Genomic DNA, 19,987 nt, shown 5'->3' on the forward strand with positions numbered 1-19,987 from the left:
TGTAGCAGGTGAAGAGATCAGCAGCTCTGTAGCAGGTGAAGAGATCAGCAGCTCTGTAGCAGGTGAAGAGATCAGCAGCTCTGTAGCAGGCAAAGAGATCAGCAGCTCTGTAGCAGACGAAGGGACCAGCAGCTCTGTAGCAGATGAAGAGATCAGCAGCTCTGTAGCAGGCGAAGAGATCAGGGGATCTACAGCAGGAGATGGAACCAGCAGATAGGACAAGCAAATAACTTGTTGTAACTTTGACCTTGATTTCTGAGTTTGACCTTGAAGCTGAGATGATGGAAAGTGTACCCAACTCTCCGTCTAGTAATGAACTTCGTGCATGAAGTTTTGTTAAATTAGTTTGAGCAGATCAGAAGCTATGGACAGGACAAGAAAAGTTTACCGGCATGTGAACATAGAGACGGACAGATGGATGAACAGAATACTCTAATACGTCCGCCTTTCGAAGGGCGTATAAAAATGTGAAATGCAAAACAAGCTGAGTTGGATAATTATTGTTTTATAATATGTAGAAATACTTTTTTTCTTTTTTTATCTTACTCAAATAAAGTTGAATTTTTGTTTTCTAAGTAAAAACTGTATTTTAAACCAGTTGTCACTTTGTCCTGTTTCATTTTTGGTCTTTGTCCCAATATTTGACATGATTTCTAAATAAAATTTGCACATATTTGCCCTGAAATTTTTATAATAACACTTCAACGTAACAAGACGCTGATGAAAAAAAACAAATCGAAAACATTGCGCTCACATATTTGAACAGATTCAAATGAAGAATAACTCTAATTTTCCTACATATAAATAGATGAAATTCCTTGTGTTCATATTAGAAACCATTCATATGGTAATACTTCAGCCCTTTTTTCCTTTCGCTTGGTTTGAGCTGACTGACACTTAAGCATCCACACAGCCCAGGAGCCAAACAAAGCTATTTTTATGAAGGGACCATTATACGAGAGCTGCGCGGCGAATCTGTGAGAATGCAATCCAGGTGTTGCCGCCCCTTGGTAATCTCTCTCGTCTTCGAGCATTCATTTTCTCAGCAGCTTCACTTGAAAATGACATTCTGACACCATTTACATGGAAATCACTTTGAGTCCTCATCTGCAAAAGTGGTCCACGCACAGACAGGACCTCTCTGAGGGCAGGATTATAAATGGACGTAAACTGATTTCAGGAAAAAAACAGAAAGAATGTAAGAACGAAAGAAAGAGGGAATACTAAAACAGGCTAAAGTCAAGGGCAGAGCTTTGAGTATTAAGGGATAAAGTAGAAATGAAGATGCTGAGGGAAAGCATAATGTGGGAAATTCCTTTTTCTTCTTTTAAATGTGAATGCCCTCTCCCTCTGTGTCACAACTACTTTAAAACACTTATCACACACACACAAGCGCAACAACTGTAGAAAAAGAGATGTAAAGATTTTCCCTCAAAGAAGAAGAGAAATCCTTGCGCTAAGCTTTGAGCCGAGTGAGAGTTCAAAGGGAATCCATATGATGTTTAATGTATGGTTTCAGGATTTACGTCTCCTGAATGAGAATTGTACAGAAGCTGTTCTGTCTTGTTAGGATCAATCGTGTGTCTGCTCTGGTCGTGACAACTCAAACCTGGGATGTGAAAATGTGTGTGAACTTTCACAAGGATTTGGTTTGGTGAAATCATAAGAGATGTGTGTCAAGGTCCAAAGGGCAAATAAGTAATTTATTGTACGTGTACCAAAAAAAAAAAAAAACAGCATGCAGTGTCACCTGAGACATCAAACACCCTGACACTACACACAGAAATAAAAGCTCTGTACACAGAATCTATGGCAATATGGGATTTCTTTGTGAAATTATTTATTCAGTTCAGTGTTAGCTCAATTTCAATTCAATTTAGTTTATTTATATAGCGCCAAGTCACAACAGCAGTTATCTAAGCTGAACAACAGCATTTACACATAGAAAAGCTAATTAGTAGAGTTATCTATCTAACAAAGCAGCAGACACGTTGAATCTTCATTTAGTCGCAGCCTCCCATCCTGAGCTAGCACAATGGAAACAGTGGAAAGGAAAAGCTCCCTCTTAACAGGAAGTAACCTCCAGCAAAACCAGGCTCAGGAGGAGCGACCATCAGCTTCGACTGGTTGGGTTTGAGAGGAACAGGAAGGAGAAACAAACAAACACGGAATGACATGTCCAGAATGGAGACGAGCAGGTCTATCTATAGGAGGAAAGACAAAAAAAAACACGTTAAGATAGAAATAATTACAAATACAAACTATTAATTTGTAATATCCTGATACATGCTCAATAATCCAGGTAGAAAAATCTAAAAAAGTTCAAATCTTGTCCTCTGGACATTAAAAAAAAACCAAAGCAAAACAACAACAAAAAAAGGTGGAAACGTTTCATCTTTCATCCGAAAGTCTTCCTCAGTTATGAGACTGATGAAGTCTTTCGGATGAAAGACGAAACGTTTCTACATTTTTGTTGTTGTTGTTGTTTTGCTTTGTTTTGTTTTTTTGAATGTCCAGAGGACAAGATTTAACTTTTTTAGATATTCATTTGTAACTATTCATCTGAGAAAATGAAGCCAAATTGTCCTCCAGCTGTCTAAGCATATAGCAGCATAACTAATGGATAGCTCAGGAAACCCAAGCCAACCCTAACTATAGGATTTATCAAAAAGGAAAGTCTTAAGCCCAGTCTTAAAACTGGACAATGTGTCAGCCTCATGGACAGAAACTGAAAGTTGGGTTCACAAGAGAGGAGCCTGATAACTGAAAGATATTCCTTCCACTCTGCTTTTGTAAACTCTAGGCACCACAAATAAACCTGCAGTCTAAAAGCGGAGTGCTCTTTCAGGAAAATATGGAACAATAAGATCTGTAATATGAGATGGAGCTAGGTTGTTGAGAGCTTTGTAGGTTAGAAGTAAGACTTTTACTGGTGTATCAGAGTGTGTTAAATGTCTGCTAAGATGCAAATAAAATACACTCTCATAAACATAAACTTTTAGGAATCTGTATAGTTTGAGCTACTGTTTGAAGTTTCAAAGTGAATATAGCTATTGTCGCAAAAAAAAAAAAAAAAAGTCATGAAATTTCCTAGTGGTTCTTGTGAGTATTATTTTGCAAACCTTTGCACCGCAATCAGTTCACATAGAGTAATGTTCATAAAAAGTCTGTGGTTGCAGGCTACACTAATAGCAGAAGAAACAGTTATGCAGAAAGAAAAGCTTTGCAGAGAGTGGTGAAGGCTGCACAGAGTCAGCCTCCCCACCATCACAGACATCTACACCTCCAGATGCAGGAAGAAGGCCAACTGCATCATGAAGGACCCCACTCACCCAGCACACACACTTTTTGGCACGCTCCCCTCAGGAAGGAGGTTAAGGAGCATTAAGCATAGAACAATCAAGGGGTCAAGTCAAGTCAAGTCAACTTTATTTATAGAGCACATTTAAAACAGAACCTGTTATCATAGTGCTTAACAACAACATCAATGGGAGTAAAATGAATGAGAAAAAATACAATACACTAATAATAATAACTGAAGAATTAATAAAAATCATTTAAAACATAGAATCACAGAACAAAAAAATCACTAAATCAATTTACACTGTGTGAAATGCCTGTGAGAACAGATGTGTTTTAAGTAGAGATTTGAAGTGAGGAAGGGAGGTGGGCAGCTTAATGTTGGGGGGCAGGTTGTTCCAGAGTTTGGGGCCCATGAATGAAAATGCCCTATTTTCTCTGAGCTTCAGTCTTGTTTTTGGACCAGCCAAAAGCAGATGATCGGATGATCTCAGGGCCCGAGAGGGAACGTATGGTTCCAGTAGAGGTAAAGGGGTGCAAGGCCATTTAAGCATTTGAAGGTCAACAGAAGAATTTTAAAGACTATCCTAGTACGCACAGGGAGCCAGTGAAGGGAGGACAAAACAGGTGTAATATGTTCAGACCTACGAGTTCTGGTTAAAAGCCGAGCAGCAGCATTCTGGACGAGCTGAAGATATGAGATGGAGGCCTGGCTGATCCCAGCATAGAGTGCATTGCAATGGTCAAATCGGGTCGTGACAAAGGCATAGACTAGTTTCTCAAGTTCGGGTCTGGACAATACTGGCTTGAACTTAGCTACCTGTCTTAGTTGGAAGAAGCTTTTCTACAGAACAGAGTTGATTTGTTTGTCAAACTTGAAGTCAGAGTCTAAAACCATCCCGAGATTTTTACCAGACTGCTTAAAATATGGCTGAAGAGAGTCCAGGTTGATAAGATGCAACATACAACACAACATGCCCTTCCACTTCTATGCCGATGACTGTCAAATTTACTTCCCCCTAAGACACAATGGTACATGCTCTATTCAACCGCTGCTCAACTGCCTGGTTGACATCAGGGACTGGATGGCTTTAAATTTCTTAAGTTTCAATGAAAAGAAGCCTGAAGTCATGTTGTTCCCTCCCAACGACACGATCACAAACCACTGCATCGACCTTTCCGCTCTAACCCTGTCAGAAAAACAAAGAGTCACTAATCTGGGCGTGATAATGGACCCTTCCCTGAAACTTAACAATCATGTAAACATGATTGTTAAATCCTGTTTCTTCCAATTGAGGCAGCTGTCTAAACTGAAGCCCATATTGTCCAAAAATAACCTGGAGACAGTAATACATGCATTCATTACATCTAGGCTTGATTACTGCAATTCGCTCCTGTTTGGTATCAGTCAGACCTCCATTGCACGACTACAACTGGCCCAGAATGCAGCAGCCCGATTTTTAACCAGTACAGGCAAAAGAGAGCACATTACACCAGTTTTGGCCTCACTGCACTGGTTACCGGTTCACTTTCGAATCCAGTTCAAAATACTCATGTATGTCTACAAATCACTGAACAGTGTCTTCCCCCCCCCCCACCCATCTCTCTGATTTGCTACAACCGTATGGCCCACCATGTTCCCTGAGGTCAGCAGACCAGTTGCTCCTCACAGTTCCAGGAACTCGTCTTAAGCGCGGAGGTGACAGGGCCTTCTCTGTAGCAGGACCAAGACTCTGGAACGAGTTACCTCTGCTTGTCAGACAGGCCCCCTCCCTCTCGGTTTTCAAGTCCCCTTTAAAAACTCACTACTATTCAATAGCTTTCAACACAAGATGATCTGTGTTTTGATCCTGTATGCTCCACACTGGTTTGTCGTCATTATCTGCATCATTTTTTTTTTGTTTTTTTTGCCTCATTTACCTCATTTTGTATTTTGCTTTGTGTGTTACCAGTTGTTTTGTCTGTACAGCACTTTGGTTGGCCTTGTTGCCGTTTTAAGTGCTTTATAAATTAAGTGGTTTGGCATGGTATGGTAAGATCAGTGGCGGAAGTTGAGCTAGGGCTAAAGACAATGACTTCAGTCTTCTCATTGTTAAAACTTGAGAAATTTGAAGCCATCCAGGCCTTAATGTTGTCCAGACATTTTAACAGCGGGTGAATGGAGCAAACACTTGCTGGTTTCACAGGCAGGTAGATCTGAAAGTCATTAGCATAACAATGGAATGAAAGACCATGTTTCCTCAGGATGGACCCCAGTGGGAGCAAATAAAGTGAGAACAGAAGGGGTCCAAGAATCGAACCCTGTGGGACCCCGCAAGAAAGTGGTAATGAGGTGGATACATTATTACCAACCTTGACACAAAAACTCCTGCCACTTAGGTATGAGCGGAACCATTCTAATGCAGTACCTATAATCCCAACCCACTGTTCCAGCCGTGATATAAGGATATCAACTGGTCAACAGTATCAAAAGCAGCAGTAAGGTCCAGGAGTACAAGTACCACAAATTTACCAAAATCATTTGATATCATAATATTGTCACAGACCCTCACTAATGCTGTTTCAGTGCTGTGGAGTTGCTTAAAACCAGACTGAAAAATCTTGAAAATTCTGTTCTCATTCAAAAACATATTTAATTTAATGAAAACTATTTTCTCCAGGATTTTGGACAGGAAGGGAAGTTTTGAGATTGGTCTGAAATTTGAGCAAGTCGAAGGGTCAAGTCCAGGTTTCTTAATTAACGGATGAACTACTGCATGTTAGAAAACATCAGGAACCACACTTGTCACAATACTACTATTTATAATAGTAAGAACAGAGGGTCCAATCGTGGGTAGAACTTGTTTGAAAAACGATGCAGGAATGGGGTCAGCGGGGGAACAGGAGGGTTTCATCTGACCAACGACTTTGTTTAGAAATGGGAGTGAAATGGGTTCAAACTGTTTGAAGACAGCTGAGCAAGGGACAAAGACAGAGGGGTGTCAAAGTCTCTTACAAAAGGGGGTCAAAATTAAACCTTTTTCAAACTAAGGGCCAGTTTCAGAATCTACATTAACTCAAGTTACATACCCAACGTCTTTTCTTGGTTTCAGTTTCCTCAACAAGTGTTTGATTGGTCTCATTTGATGTTCTCTGTTGCATTTTTGACATCATAATCAAAGATTACTGAAAAAAATAAAGGGATAAAAGTATTTTACATTTAAAATAACATCTTGGGGCCAGATAAGATGTCAACGAGGGCCACATTTGGCCCCAGGGCCTTGATTTGACACTGAGGAACAGCTTCTACCCTGAGGCTGTTCGGCTCATGAATCTCTAACCAGAATAATTACTGTGAAAAATCACATCATGTTGCAGCTCATCTGTTTCATGTTGCTGTGTTCATGCATGCTCATCTGCTCACACAGACTCATGTCCGTGCTGCTGTTTGGCGTATTGTTTTTATGCTACTTGTGCTTAGTTTATTTTTATTAACGTTTTTCTTAGTTCATATCTTAGATCTTATTACTGTTTTTCTTTTGCATTTTATACTTTTGTTGGATGTAACTGAGATCCTGTGTACACAATTTCATTCCACCACATGTACCACATGTGGTGGAATGACTTGAATCCTTGAACAGTTAGCTGTAGCCTGCAGCACTTTATGTGAGGATCATACTTGTTCCTCTGTTTCTTACAGGTGGAGCTGCGGGTCTGGGTTTCACTCTTCGCTTCATCTCATGATGACAACATATCAAGTTACAGATCTTTTCAACTATTCATCAACACACCTGTTATTAAAGTCTGGCTTTCATTTGACTCAACTGTCAACTATATGCTCACTCATAGTCATGATTTACCAGTGTTTTTTTTTTGTTGTTGTTTTTTTTAGAATGGCAGAAATAAAATGTTTGAGTCATCAAGTTATCTGGAACATTCCGAACACTTATTCACAGTGTGGGGAAATAAAAAAAAAGCACTTATCCACAGTGACATCTGGTGGTAAAGTGGTTTGTTACAAACAGAAAACATGGCGGTTACAATGAACAAATACTTTTTTTTACAGTTTCTCATCACATTACTAAAATAAACAACTACGGTAAAGCATATGCTGTTTAGAAATATTACACTCAATAGAAAATAGTAAGTTTCCTGGACTCTTTTCATCCCTTGTAACCTTTTGTGTTGACCAATAAAGTGGAAGGACATTGAATCGGTCAGTATTTGTACGGAGTGCTTCTGTACATTTAAGTACTTTTCCTCAGAATTTTTTTTGTCTGACAAAACTAGGACTGAGGTGCTTTCTACCCCGTTTCCTTAAATATCATGCAGAAATCCAAAACTGTGTTCTGTACGAGACACTCAGGTAAATGAGGTGAGACTTTGCAAATACATTGCTGTTTTACAAGAGCTTAATGTTTTTTTTAATGTTGGAAGCTGAATCAGTGGCCATTCAGGCAAGCATGAGAGAAATCATCAATCACATCTAAAGTGCATATGTATTTTAATTTTGTGTATTTTTCACAAACAAGGTAACATGATCACAAGTTCAATGTGGGGAGTGTGAAAATGTTTAATCTATTTAACAGCTTAAAACTGTTGACATGAGTACAATTATTTGGCTTGACTGCCAAAGCACAGTAAAAATACAGTATATTCATACCACATAAGAAAGTAGCAATAATTAATGATTAATTAGTTTCTTCTGCCATCTTGCTAATGGTATGTTGAAAAAATAATAATAATAAATAAGAGCCCTAACACTGAAACTTGCAAAACTTTTCTTCATCCTGAACATTGTTTTAGATCATTAAAAAAAATCTATTATGCAAACTTTAACAACAAATTATAAGAAAAAAAAGTGTTTCTGAAATTATACAGCAAGTAAAAGATTTTGTTTTAACTTGTTTTGAGCTCATTTAAATAAAGATACTGGCCTTTGAAAAGGAGAGAGTTGTTTTAACATGTTACAAAAATAGAGACAAAAGAGGTTGGATTCATTAGTGCTGCAAACTTAAACCATACTGTTCATTATCTACCATAATAATGAGATAAAAATATTTTTATTTACTTATGTGATTAAAACATATGAAATGTACCAGGGCATCACTTCATAAATATGATAAAAATGTAATTTCCTATTTATTTTATTATTATTATTATTATTGTACTTATTGTTTTTTTATGTTGTTATTTATGCAATTATTTTGGAACAAAAGCCATGAGGTGTTTAAAGAATTAACAAGTATATAACCTGCCTAAATAAAGGTTGAATGAATTCGGAGTTTTCAGGAAGGATATGTTTGTATATAATCATGCAGATTTAATCTACATAGAGACCTTTAAATTAGAGGATTCAACACAATTATGTTTCTGAAATATACATGTAAGTCTATATAATATAGTATAATATGTTATAATATCATATAATATAATGTCATATACTTGGCCTACATAGATTAGTAGTTTTCATCATGTGGGGTGAAGATGCGTCGTAAATAGATTGGTGGGACGTCATGACGTCATTACGTACAGTACGACGTCTCGGAAAGGATAAACAAAAAGGAAGGAAGCCTTCGGCGACACAATCGCGGCAAAATTGGTTCAAAATTTTAGCTTCTCAGCTATAAGTTAGTCGCTACATGCACTTTTTAATCGCTTAGACAGCTGCTGGTGGGTGTTTACAATCATGAACGACGCATTAATGTTTCGTATGAGCGCGTTTTCCGACCAAGGAGGGAGAAAATACATGGAGGACGTTATCGAGATCAGAATCGAATACGAGCCGACGGCGTCGACAGACGAGGATTATCTGAAGTCGCAGAGACATGGAGGACAAGGGAAAGCTGAGGTTGAACCTAGCGAACAGACAGTAATGGAGACACATGTCCAACCGGGTCCCGGTACCGCAGCGTGGGTAGAGACTCTATCCGACGAGGACATTAGCAGCATCAGCACTTCGGTATCGGGCGAAACGGACGCAGAGCGTGTTGTTGACACTCGGAAGTCCGTGGCGTTTTTCGCAGTGTTTGATGGCCACGGGGGTCGCGAAGCGGCGCATTTCGCGAGCGAGCATCTGTGGGATCTGTTGAAGAGGCAGCGGGGCTTCTGGTCCAAGGATCACAGTGAGGTGTGTGCCGCTTTGAGGAAAGGTTTCATCGCCTGTCACCACGCAATGTGGAAGGAGCTGCGTAAGTATTCCAAATCCACCCACCCACAGCCATCCTGGATCTGTGTTCAGCATCATTGTGTGCGCTAAGTGTCACATGTAGCAGCAGCTTCACAACCTTCTTATCAGACTGACCTCACACAGAATTTAAAGTTTAAAGCACATGTTGTTAAAACTATGTTTATTATCATAGCTTTATCCAAATGCATACTCATCGTATACAAGGATGGACAGAAAACGTAGTGTGCGTTGTAATAAGACGAGTCTAATTCATACAGCAAAGTGAAAGTTATTCTGTTATTGTCGTAATATTAGTCCAATAAACAGTTTTTTTGTTTGTTTTTTATGAGACAAGTTTTTGCTTTTGATTCTTCAAGGTTTTACAATCTAGCTTCCATAAGTTTCATTCATCAGCCCAGTGATCCATCCATCCATTTTCTTTACCTGTTTATTCCATTTTGGGTCACGGGGGTCACTGGTGCCCATGTCCAGCAATCACTGTGTGAGGGGCGGGGTACACCCTGGACGGGTCACAAGTCCATCACAGGGCCACATAGAGACAAACGAGACAAACAACCATTCACTCTCTCACTCACACCTAGGGACAATTTAGAGTTACCAATCAGCCTAACATGCATGTTTTTGGTCTGTGGGAGGAAACTGGAGTACCCGGAGAAAACCCACGCATGCACGGAGAGAACACGCAAACTCCACCCAGAGAGGCCCCTGGACCAGGGTTTGAACCAGGGACCTGCTCGCTGAGAGGCAGCAGCTCTACCAGTTGCGCCACCGTGCTGCCCGCCCAGTGATCCAAGTATTTTTATTTTAGGGACTTTTGCATATAATAGTCAATTCAATTTATTTATATAGCGCCAATAAGTCACAACAGAAGTCATTTCAGGGCACTTAACAGAAACATTCATATATAAGTGAACACTATTTATCTGAGGAGCAGACTAACTCCATCGCAGAACGTTCATCTTGAGCAAGCATGAAGGCGACAGTGGAAAGGAAAAACTCCCTCCTGAGGAAGAAACCTCTAGCACAGGGCTATTGAACTGGAGGCCCGGGGGTTAAATCAGGCCCACCAATGGGTTCATTTTTAAATAAAACTAGATTTTTAACAATAAAACAGCGTTGGCCCCTGAGCTCTTGGCTTTCAGTAACTGTGGCCTCTTGAGCAATTTTGTTGAATAGTCCTGCTCTAGCAGAACCAGGCTCAGGACAAGCGGCCGTCTGCTTCGACCGACTGGGTTTGAGAGGAACAGGACGTAAGAACAGATACACAATGGCAGGTCCAGAATCTCATCTTAAGATAGGAATAGTATCAAATGAAAATTAATTCAGTTAGGATATAGAAAGTTAATTGGAAAGTAAGGTAATCCTTACCTTCATAGGATTACCAATATAGGAAGGCAATCCTTCCTATATTGTAATATATTACAATATAGGAAGGATTTTGGAGGGAAAATAAAGTAAAAAGAACCAGAAGTTACATAAAAAGTTGTTCAGTTGCTGTTTCAGAAGCACTCATTTGCCTTGAATTTGGTAGAAAGCTATAAATGTAATATTTGATAAATAAACCAACAGTGACCAACCACACTTTATTGACTGACTCATAACCATCAGCATTGTAAGACCTAAAACTAGACTTTATCTACTTCCAGTGCATCCTTTTAGGTAATTATTACTGCTGCACTTTTTACTGACTCGTTTATCTAAAAGATGTTAACTATATTTGCTGTATGATGTTTCCATCTCTGTATTTGCCCCGGTTCCCTTGCAGCGGAGTGGCCAAAAACTATCACTGGACTTCCCAGCACGTCAGGCACCACAGCCAGTGTTGTTGTGATCCGTGGCATTCACATGTATGTTGCTCATGTTGGGGATTCAGCAGTAGTGGTTGGAGTGAAGGAGAATGACTCAGACATCACGCTGCAGGCACTGGAAATAACACAGGACCATAAGCCTGAGCTTCCTAAAGAAAAGGAAAGGATAGAGCGACTGGGTGGCAGGTGGGTATTAAACAGGTTTATTTTAGTGTTTCTTTTTTTTAGACTTCTGCAGCATTCTGCTGCTGCAATATATTTTATAGGGCTTTAAGATATAATAATATCATTTGTTACTGTGTAATTTTAACTGTAGTGTAATGAAGAAATCTGGGGTGAATCGTGTCGTGTGGAAGAGGCCCAGGCTGACACATAACGGCCCCGTGAGGAGGAGTACCGTTATAGACCAGATCCCATTTCTAGCAGTAGCTCGATCTCTTGGTAAAGAGCACACCTGTTTGTTTTACCCTAACGTTACACTTTAAATGACTAATCCTCTTATTTTATTCCGAAACAGGAGATTTGTGGAGCTATGATTTCTACAGTGGAGAGTTTGTGGTTTCTCCCGAACCTGACACCACAGTGATGACCCTTGACCCCAAACGGCATCGTTATATTATTCTTGGCAGTGATGGTCTGTGGAATATGATGCCACCCAAAAATGCAGTCAACATGTGTTACAGTCATGATAAAATGGTGGTATGTAATAATGTCCCTCATAAATTACACATTTCTAAATTAGAGTAATAAACACGCCCTGTATTGCAGCTTTGTTTTGACTGCAGTTCTCATTTCTAAAGGGACCAAAGGGGATGTCTTGTGCCCGGAGGCTGGGGTGCACAGCTCTCCTGTTTTGGAAAGAGCGCATGCTCCGAGCAGACAACACAACGGTCATCGTCCTGGCCCTGCAGGAGCGAGGAGGCCCACCCATCCCTATGCACCGAGATGAGATTGTTGTTGACATGGCTACGGGAATTGACCAGATCCCATACCCCGGAACACCCTATAATACATGCGAGATCCAAAAGGTCAGAGCCATTGCTTTGTTGCGTTGTTTTATAAGTTCTCATTAGCCCAAGCCAGACAAATCTTAAATGCAAAGTGAGATTTCCAGCTGCAGAGCAGCAGAAAAGTATATTGTATGATTTTACCATGTATGTTCTTTCCTTTTTCTGTTTTTCTCTGTTGTCTTTAATACATTTCAGTTCATTTTTTAATTGTAATTTTAATGCTTACGTCACTTAAAAATCAAAGGTCACAGCAGTCATTCGAATCAGGGGCTGATTGGTTCACCAAATCACTCTTTTGTTTTCGGGGCCAACAGGCGGAGCATGAGGATGGCATGTTTTATGAAGAGGATGAAATATATGGAGAAGAACATGAGGAATGGACATGCCTGGAGTGGTAGTGAGGTGACTGCTCAGTAATAAGAATGTTTCAAATAATCCATAAAGTGACTAATCAGTAACTTTTTGTTAGCTCAAGTTAAATCTGGTTGCAAATTATTGCTGCTGGATGGATGAAATTCAAAAACTTTAAATCATCAGACAGTCACTAAAAGAAAAAAAGATGGCTTAAACATCAACTGCAATGTGGGCCTCTCCTTTACACCCACCTGCAAACGTGACAGAGGTAAGACAGATAAGACCTAAACGTCACACCAACAACATTGACATAGTTGTCCCTAGGCGTCTTAGCATAAGCATTTTTTAGGCTGTATTGTGCTGTAACTTCCCGCTTTTTAATCCTTTGCAGATGCATCATACATTCAATTCAGTTTATTTAGTGACAGGTCACAACAGAAGTCATCTCAGGGCACTGATCAAAAACATTCACATACATTATAAAAGCCATTTAGTAAAGTTATCCATCTAAGGAAGGAAGCATGGTGGGAACGTGCCATCAACAACTTGACAGTTCACAAAATGTGCTTCAGTTGTTCGAGTGTTGTTATTGTTGTAGAGAGAGCAAATGTCATGAATAAGTTTGACGTTAAACATAATCCAAGTTGAAGTGTTACGTCATTTTCACCCCCTTTTTGCATCTGCATTTGGTAGCAGGTCAAATTGACAAAGACCATGCAGAATAATGTAATATTTTAATTCCATAGCAGAGAAAGCTATGTAGTCTCTGTAAGTAGGTCTAGGGGAAAAAAATAATGGTATTGGTTATCGGCCAAATAAGTTTTACCATATCGGATATCGGCCAAAAATCCAATATCGTGCATCCCTAATTTGAACCCACATAATATATGAGGCGAAATAAGAAACCGTGGGAAAATGTCTTATATAATCAAAACAGAATTGTGTTTCATATTTTATGTTTCTTTGTGTATGCTTTGTATGTTTTTATGGGCTTAATTAATTTGTCTTATTGTACAGCACTTTGGCTACCCTTGCAGGTTTTTAAAATGTGCTATAGAAATTAAGTTGATTGATTGATTGATTGATATTTGGTAGGTTGGGTTTTGAAAGATGTGCATTTGATGCCGCTGGCTTGTTTCAAAGAAAGTTCCCACATTAGCTGTTTACCACTTTGTTTTGTCATTTCATCTCAACTCTGTGATTGTTGTAGTGCTTATTGTTCTGTCAGTGAAAATGTTTCTATTCTTGTTTAGCATATGATTTGTGCTATTTGACTGTTCGAGATCATTGTTTCGTATCTGTTGTTATGATGTTTGGTGATAGGTTTGGACAGAAGGCCAGTTTAGCATTTACAGTAAAGCCATGCTAGTAGTTTTTCATTATAGGGATAGCCATTGTCTTGCTTATTTAAGCAATATATTCATTGAAATATACATTAACCAGATGGCTAGATGCATTGCCAAAATGTATTTATGTTGTTTTGTATTAACTTGACCCTCACAGATGTGACAGCTAGTGATGTCATATGTTCTGCAACATCCCTGTACCATCACGTGTAGTCCTGGAAGAAGCAGCATCCATTAGTTCAAAAAGAGTATCAAAGTTTAAATGATCTGCTCTCAGAACGTATTCAACTTGGTTGCTCAGAAAGTACTAAGCTCTACAAGTACCACCATTATGACAGAATTTAAATACCTGCTATATAAGTTAACAACAATGTCCAACTGGTTTCAAAGCTCGTCCTGAAAAATTTAAAGCATGTCAAGTATTTGACATAAACAAGCAAACTGACGGATCAGCTTGAACCAGACCTGGTCCTGTGTCCCACTTGAACTCTAAGCTGCCTGAAGGACACAAACCAAGGCCGATCACCTTCAGCTGAAAGGGTACTAGTAGTGATGGCCGAACACCTGATGAACATGAGGTCCGCTACTGAAGATGTGTCCCAAAATTCAAACTAAAGGAAGCTTTGTTAATTAAATACTCTACAATTTTGGCAATTGTCAAATTTTAATTCATGAGCTAAACATACGATTTTTTAGATACACAAGCTTGAACCTTGGCTCAGGCTTTTTTTTTTTTTATAGCTAGCATTTGTGATCAGTGAACTGGTTTAGGGGAATAAATTGGGATGCAAAAAGCAGAACCAGTGTTAAAAGATGAGGTCAGACTTGTTTCTGTGGATGTTGTGTTGGGCTTTTGCCTTTGTCATCAATTCTGTTCAAAGTCTAAAGTTATAATTTCTAATTCTAGCCAGGGAGCAGAGTGCTTTTTTGAAGTTCAGTTGGCTTCAGATCACATCTTTATGGTCCTGTTGGCTTCAAGTGTGAACCTCCAGTAGGTACCAAGTTTGCAACCAAGTGTGAAAATCTCAGTATGAAAATTAGCACTGCTGGGTCTAAGGTGGCAGAAAAGTGTGGATTACCAATTTCCAGTTGTGAGTGAACAAGGACATTGAAATATCTTGACCTCTTGATCAGAAGTGAAATTAGATGTGCAGATTGGGGCAGAATTGACAGGGATGTGAATGATGTACTGGTCTCTTGTAGATGTAGAGCAGTGGTTTTGTCACCAACTACAAGCCGCATAAAATGATCTTCCTTCAAAAGGAAGATGGTCTCATCCTAAGAGACGAGTAGAAAAACAGATCTTTTTGCTAGAAATTCACTATTAAGTCACTGCTGCTCTATAATTAACAAAGCCAGTTGTGCAGGTGTACGTATGCATATATATGGCTTTTTCTAGAAAAGTTGTGAACATCTTGGGTAGAAGTCTCAGGGCAGACCGTAAATTTGCTGGAAGGGTATGGGCTCAAATTCTAGCCGTAAATATTTTGCACGTGTAAAAAAGATTTGTACGTGTAAAAAAAACAATAATAATTGTAACCTTGTAAAAAAAAAAAAAAAAATTGTGTGTAAAAAAGATTTGTATTTGTAAAAAAAAAAAAAAATAAATAAATAAATCACAAGTTACAAAACTTTTTTACAATGTTCTGTTTAGATACAAATCCAAAAACTACATGTACAAATTGTGTCCTGGATTTTACTCCTCTCAGCTGATTGGTCAATGACATGTAAATCACAAATTAAGGACCAATCAGAGAACAGATGGGTTTGGCTGAAGATGCCTCCAGCGGACTGGTCTTCAGAATGTCCGTAGCAGTCGTATGTGTAAACAGAACATCGTAAAAAAGTTTTTTAACTTGTGATTTTTTTTTTTTTTACACATGCAAAATATTTATGGCTAGAATTTGAGCCAATGGAGGTGTCTCTACTCAGACTGTTGATCCTGTCCGTCATACTACGGCATGTTTTCTGGAGACTCATTTAGTCACACCCAAACACATTTTTGGGATGCCTGCAGTCTGCAACAGTTAAACACGTGTGGAGGTGAACACATGGATCTGTGGTAATAAAGTCAGGCTTGTGTGACACTCGGTGCTTTTGTAAGCGTGAACAAATGACTTTTGAGCATTACAAGTTCTTTTTTTTTAATTATTATTAAATTAAATTTTGATTTTTTTTTTTTATTATATGGCCGTTGAATGACAAACATATTATGATATAATCAATAAGTCTGTAAACTTTCTCTTGTCCGAGCCATAACTTCTGATCTGCTAAAGATAATTTCACGTAACTTCATACTACTTTGTACCACCACTACACGTATGATGTGCTGTATGCAGTACTCTTGTTTTCAAACGTGTTACTCATGTAAATTGGACATTAGTCTACTGTTTCCTTTGAAAAGATCAAAAATAATGATAAATTTGCAACTTTTTGGCCAGTCATTGCAAATTTATGTACACTTATACCCTAAATATTTTTCTAATAGTAAAAAAAAACCAGTTATTATAGCCCTCAATTTTTAAATTGATGGGTTTACTAAGAAAATATTCTTTATATTCAAATCACTTCTGTACCTGTCTGATCTGAAGTGCGCATCCAACATTATGATCCAAGACAAACATTTAAAAATATTCATTTTATTTGTTTTATCAGTTTTATCATTTTTCAGTCAGATTTCAGTTTCCTTTTATCACTTGATGCAGTGCACATCTTATACATCTGTTTGATTATATTTAAAGCCAATATTGTTTGTACATTTATTTATATTATATATATATATATATATATATATATATATATATATAGATGGAGTAATTTAGTGTTAGGTTTAAAGTTGTGTTTAAAGCTTTTTCTTAGCTATGACCTTGAAACATGTCTGAAATTAATTGATGATCCTGTTAATGAAGTACGTTGTGTGAATAATTTAATATTGCTGCTCACACAGAGTTATTTTGTGTGTGTGTGTTTGTTTCTTCTTGCATCTTTCAGCAGAGTGAACCACTAAATGCTCCCTCCCCGTTCAAACACCGTTCCACCCCTCTGGAGCAGGCGTTCGGTCTGTACGAAGCAGCTTTCTGCACCACCACACAGCTCCTACCTGATACTGACTCGACGCCGTGCCCTCCAGACGGTCCGGTGAATGTTTTTGAAAAACAAGACCCAACCACCCAGATGGTCTCAGCTACTTCTGCACCTCTTTGGAAAAGATCCTGCCATTCTTTACACAGACCCCATGAACTTAAAGGCTCTTATCATCGCCTGGGCCGACCCCCTAACAAAAGACTCTCCAAGAAGGCACTTCACAGCAAAAAAGGAAGTGAACAATCCGTGCAGTCTCATGATCAAAATACAGAAACGAGCTCCCCTAAGGAAGGCGGCATCCTGCCACAGCACCACAACTCTGCCTTGTGTGTGGGCTGAATCTCATCTGTCCGCTCACATGAAATTATTCATCCGCATCATGTCAGCTTCACTCATCTACCAGGTGTCACCGTCACTAAATGCATACTTTTCTACAAAGTCCTTGTAAATGTGTGAGATATGCTTGTTAGATTAGATGTGGTGCTGTTCCTTTTCTTTCATGATCCTCCCCCTGCTCCTCCTTTACATCGAACAATCTTCAAATTGCTCAATCTTCTCTATTTTTGTATCTTTAAGTATGTACAGTATCCAAAGGCATATTTTCAAGCAGACGCACCACTGTAATGTCACCTACCTTTAATTTAACTGAATTGGGACCCATGTGATCTTCCTGTTTAGTGTTTTTGTTTTTTAATAAAAAAAAAAAAGATTAAACTATTTAATTAATTTTGCATAGTACTGAAATGTCAGTATTTTTATCCCCCATGGTGGAGGTAAATACCTCATCAACTGTTTGGTGCTGCCGTGTCAGTGTCTGGAATAGCTTGATTTGTAGTCTACATTTTGATTCCACTGCAAGCAGTGGGCTGAGGTGATTATGCGGGTACTGATTGAATATACATTCTTTTATTTTACATTATGATTAGCCAATTACTAATGAACTGACTTGTTTAGTAAGTTTTAAATTTGAGTTTCACATCAGTCAGAAATAGGATAACGTGCTTCAACCCCAGCTGTAAAATAACTGCACTGGATTTGAGTGAACTGATCATTCAATGGTCTTTTATGGTTTTTGTACTTTTATATTGTGTCATTCCAAGCGCCTTCATTTAGTTTTTATTTTCCATTTGGATTAGGAAAGATTATCCTGTTGTAAAATGTTAAACCTGGTTAAATTTTTTTTTTTTTTTTTTTATCATAGAGGCAGTAATAAAGGATGTTCACTTCTGTCGATGTTAATGACCGACAGAAGTGTTCATTTTCATATTGCACTACCCAACGTTAGCACGTCTTCCTTTGTTGTTGTTGGTTATTGTGTGTCTGTTACAGGGGCTTCATTTTCCATAGACAGCACTTCATTGTACACAAGTGCCATGTTCATATAACAGCGATTAAAGTTATGGCAGCTCAGTTACTTAAACGTTTTTTCCCCATAAAAGTGGTGTCATGGTTGCCTTAGCACAAAATTAGTTTGAGGTGTTTTTCATGTTTTGTTATTTTTATTTTGAGACCCTAAAACACTAAAATAGGATATAAGGCTGTGGTTGGACTTTGTGATTCATCATTTACATTTGTTTTTTGTAATTTTTACTGTTTTACTGCAGCACGCTTCATGTGTTTAATGCTTTCATATTCAGAGCAAATTTTGTACAGTAAGTCAATATGCAACCGAAATGTGTACAGTACATTCATATGCAAAGTATCTGGGTTTTTCAGGAGTTCGGCATGCTCAGATCAACTCTGTATTTTGTGAATAGTCCGCAGGTAATGAATGTTAATGAGCATGTGGTGTGTTTCAACAACAACAATATTTTTGTCTGACTTTATATCCACTGTGGCCAATTTTTATTGTTTACTATATAAAAATATACTTGGAAAGTGAGTAGATATATAATGTATGTGTGTTGTAATAAATTTCTCCTTTTTTCAATTGTTTTTGCGTCTGCTTCTTTCTGATAATCAGATCAGTGTAAGATGAAAAATGTTTAAAACATTGCCTTTCAAAAATAAATATGATTACCTCCAGCAATATATTTTTCTTCTTTCAAGACTAAAATTGAGAGGGGAAAATGATGTTGCACATTCTATTGTAGCATCGTCCAGAAGATGGCAGCATTGTTTAATCATTAGCTCTTACTGGCATACAATTACTGTCCTATCCATCCATACATTGTCTTTACCTGTAGGGCGGCTGTGGCTGAGTGGTTAGAGCAGTCGTCCTCCAATGCAAGAGTTGGGGGTTCGAATCCACCAGCTGTCACATGCCAAAGTGCCCCTGGGCAAGACACTGAACCCCTCATTACCTCTGATGTGTCCCCCATCTGTGTATGAATGTGATAAATTGACTCATTAGTCTCTTTAGAATGATTTGTTCATATAGCTTTGTAGAGATCTAGTAGAGTGATGTATGAATGGATAAATGAGGACACAGATTGTGGTGTAAAGAGCTTAGAGTATCTTGATCAGATTGAAAGGTGCTATAAAAGTACAGTCCAATTACCATTTATCTGCTTCTTCATTTCTGGGTTGTGTGGGTCACTCGTGCCCATATCCAGCAATCACTGTGCGAGGGGCAGGGCAGGGGGCACTCCTGTACAGGTCTCCAGTCCATTACAGGAACACATAGAGACAAACCAACCATTCACACTCTTACCTAAGGACAATTTAGAGTTGCCAATCAGCCTAACATGCATGTTTTTGGTCTGTAAGAGGGAACTGGAGAAAACACACGCTTGCACGAAGAGAACATGCACACTCCACCCAGAAAGGCCCCTGGCCAGGATTTGATCCAGCATCAGCAACTTTCTTGCTGAGAGGCAACAGCTATACCAACTGTGCCACCGTGTCACCTCAAATTTATATTTATTTAATATATATATATATATATATATATATATATATATATATATATATATA

The 19,987-nt window shown here is 38.6% G+C and overlaps 1 protein-coding gene across 1 annotated transcript; it reads left to right on the forward strand.

Annotated features, from left to right (window-relative positions):
• The first annotated feature begins 8,830 nt into the window (after positions 1 to 8,830).
• ppm1db (protein phosphatase, Mg2+/Mn2+ dependent, 1Db) lies at positions 8,831 to 17,741 on the forward strand. Its single transcript, XM_037688058.1, has 6 exons — positions 8,831 to 9,470; positions 11,235 to 11,463; positions 11,594 to 11,718; positions 11,795 to 11,976; positions 12,078 to 12,305; positions 16,979 to 17,741. Exons 1-6 carry the CDS (start codon positions 8,969 to 8,971, stop codon positions 17,408 to 17,410), a joined length of 1,698 nt encoding a protein of 565 aa, XP_037543986.1. The 5' UTR covers positions 8,831 to 8,968; the 3' UTR covers positions 17,411 to 17,741.
• Positions 17,742 to 19,987: the final 2,246 nt, after the last annotated feature.

Source organism: Nematolebias whitei, chromosome 14 (assembly GCF_014905685.2).
Source record: "Nematolebias whitei isolate Nwh7 chromosome 14, NemWhi1, whole genome shotgun sequence".
NCBI classification, from domain to species: domain Eukaryota; kingdom Metazoa; phylum Chordata; class Actinopteri; order Cyprinodontiformes; family Rivulidae; genus Nematolebias; species Nematolebias whitei.

Coding starts and splice junctions, on each gene's coding strand:
- ppm1db (XM_037688058.1), top strand. CDS start 8,969: ATGAACGACGCATTAATGTTTCGTATGAGCGCGTTTTCCGACCAAGGA. Junction 11,464..11,593: donor ATAGAGCGACTGGGTGGCAG/GTGGGTATTAAA, acceptor TTTTAACTGTAG/TGTAATGAAGAAATCTGGGG. Junction 11,977..12,077: donor ACAGTCATGATAAAATGGTG/GTATGTAATAAT, acceptor TCATTTCTAAAG/GGACCAAAGGGGATGTCTTG.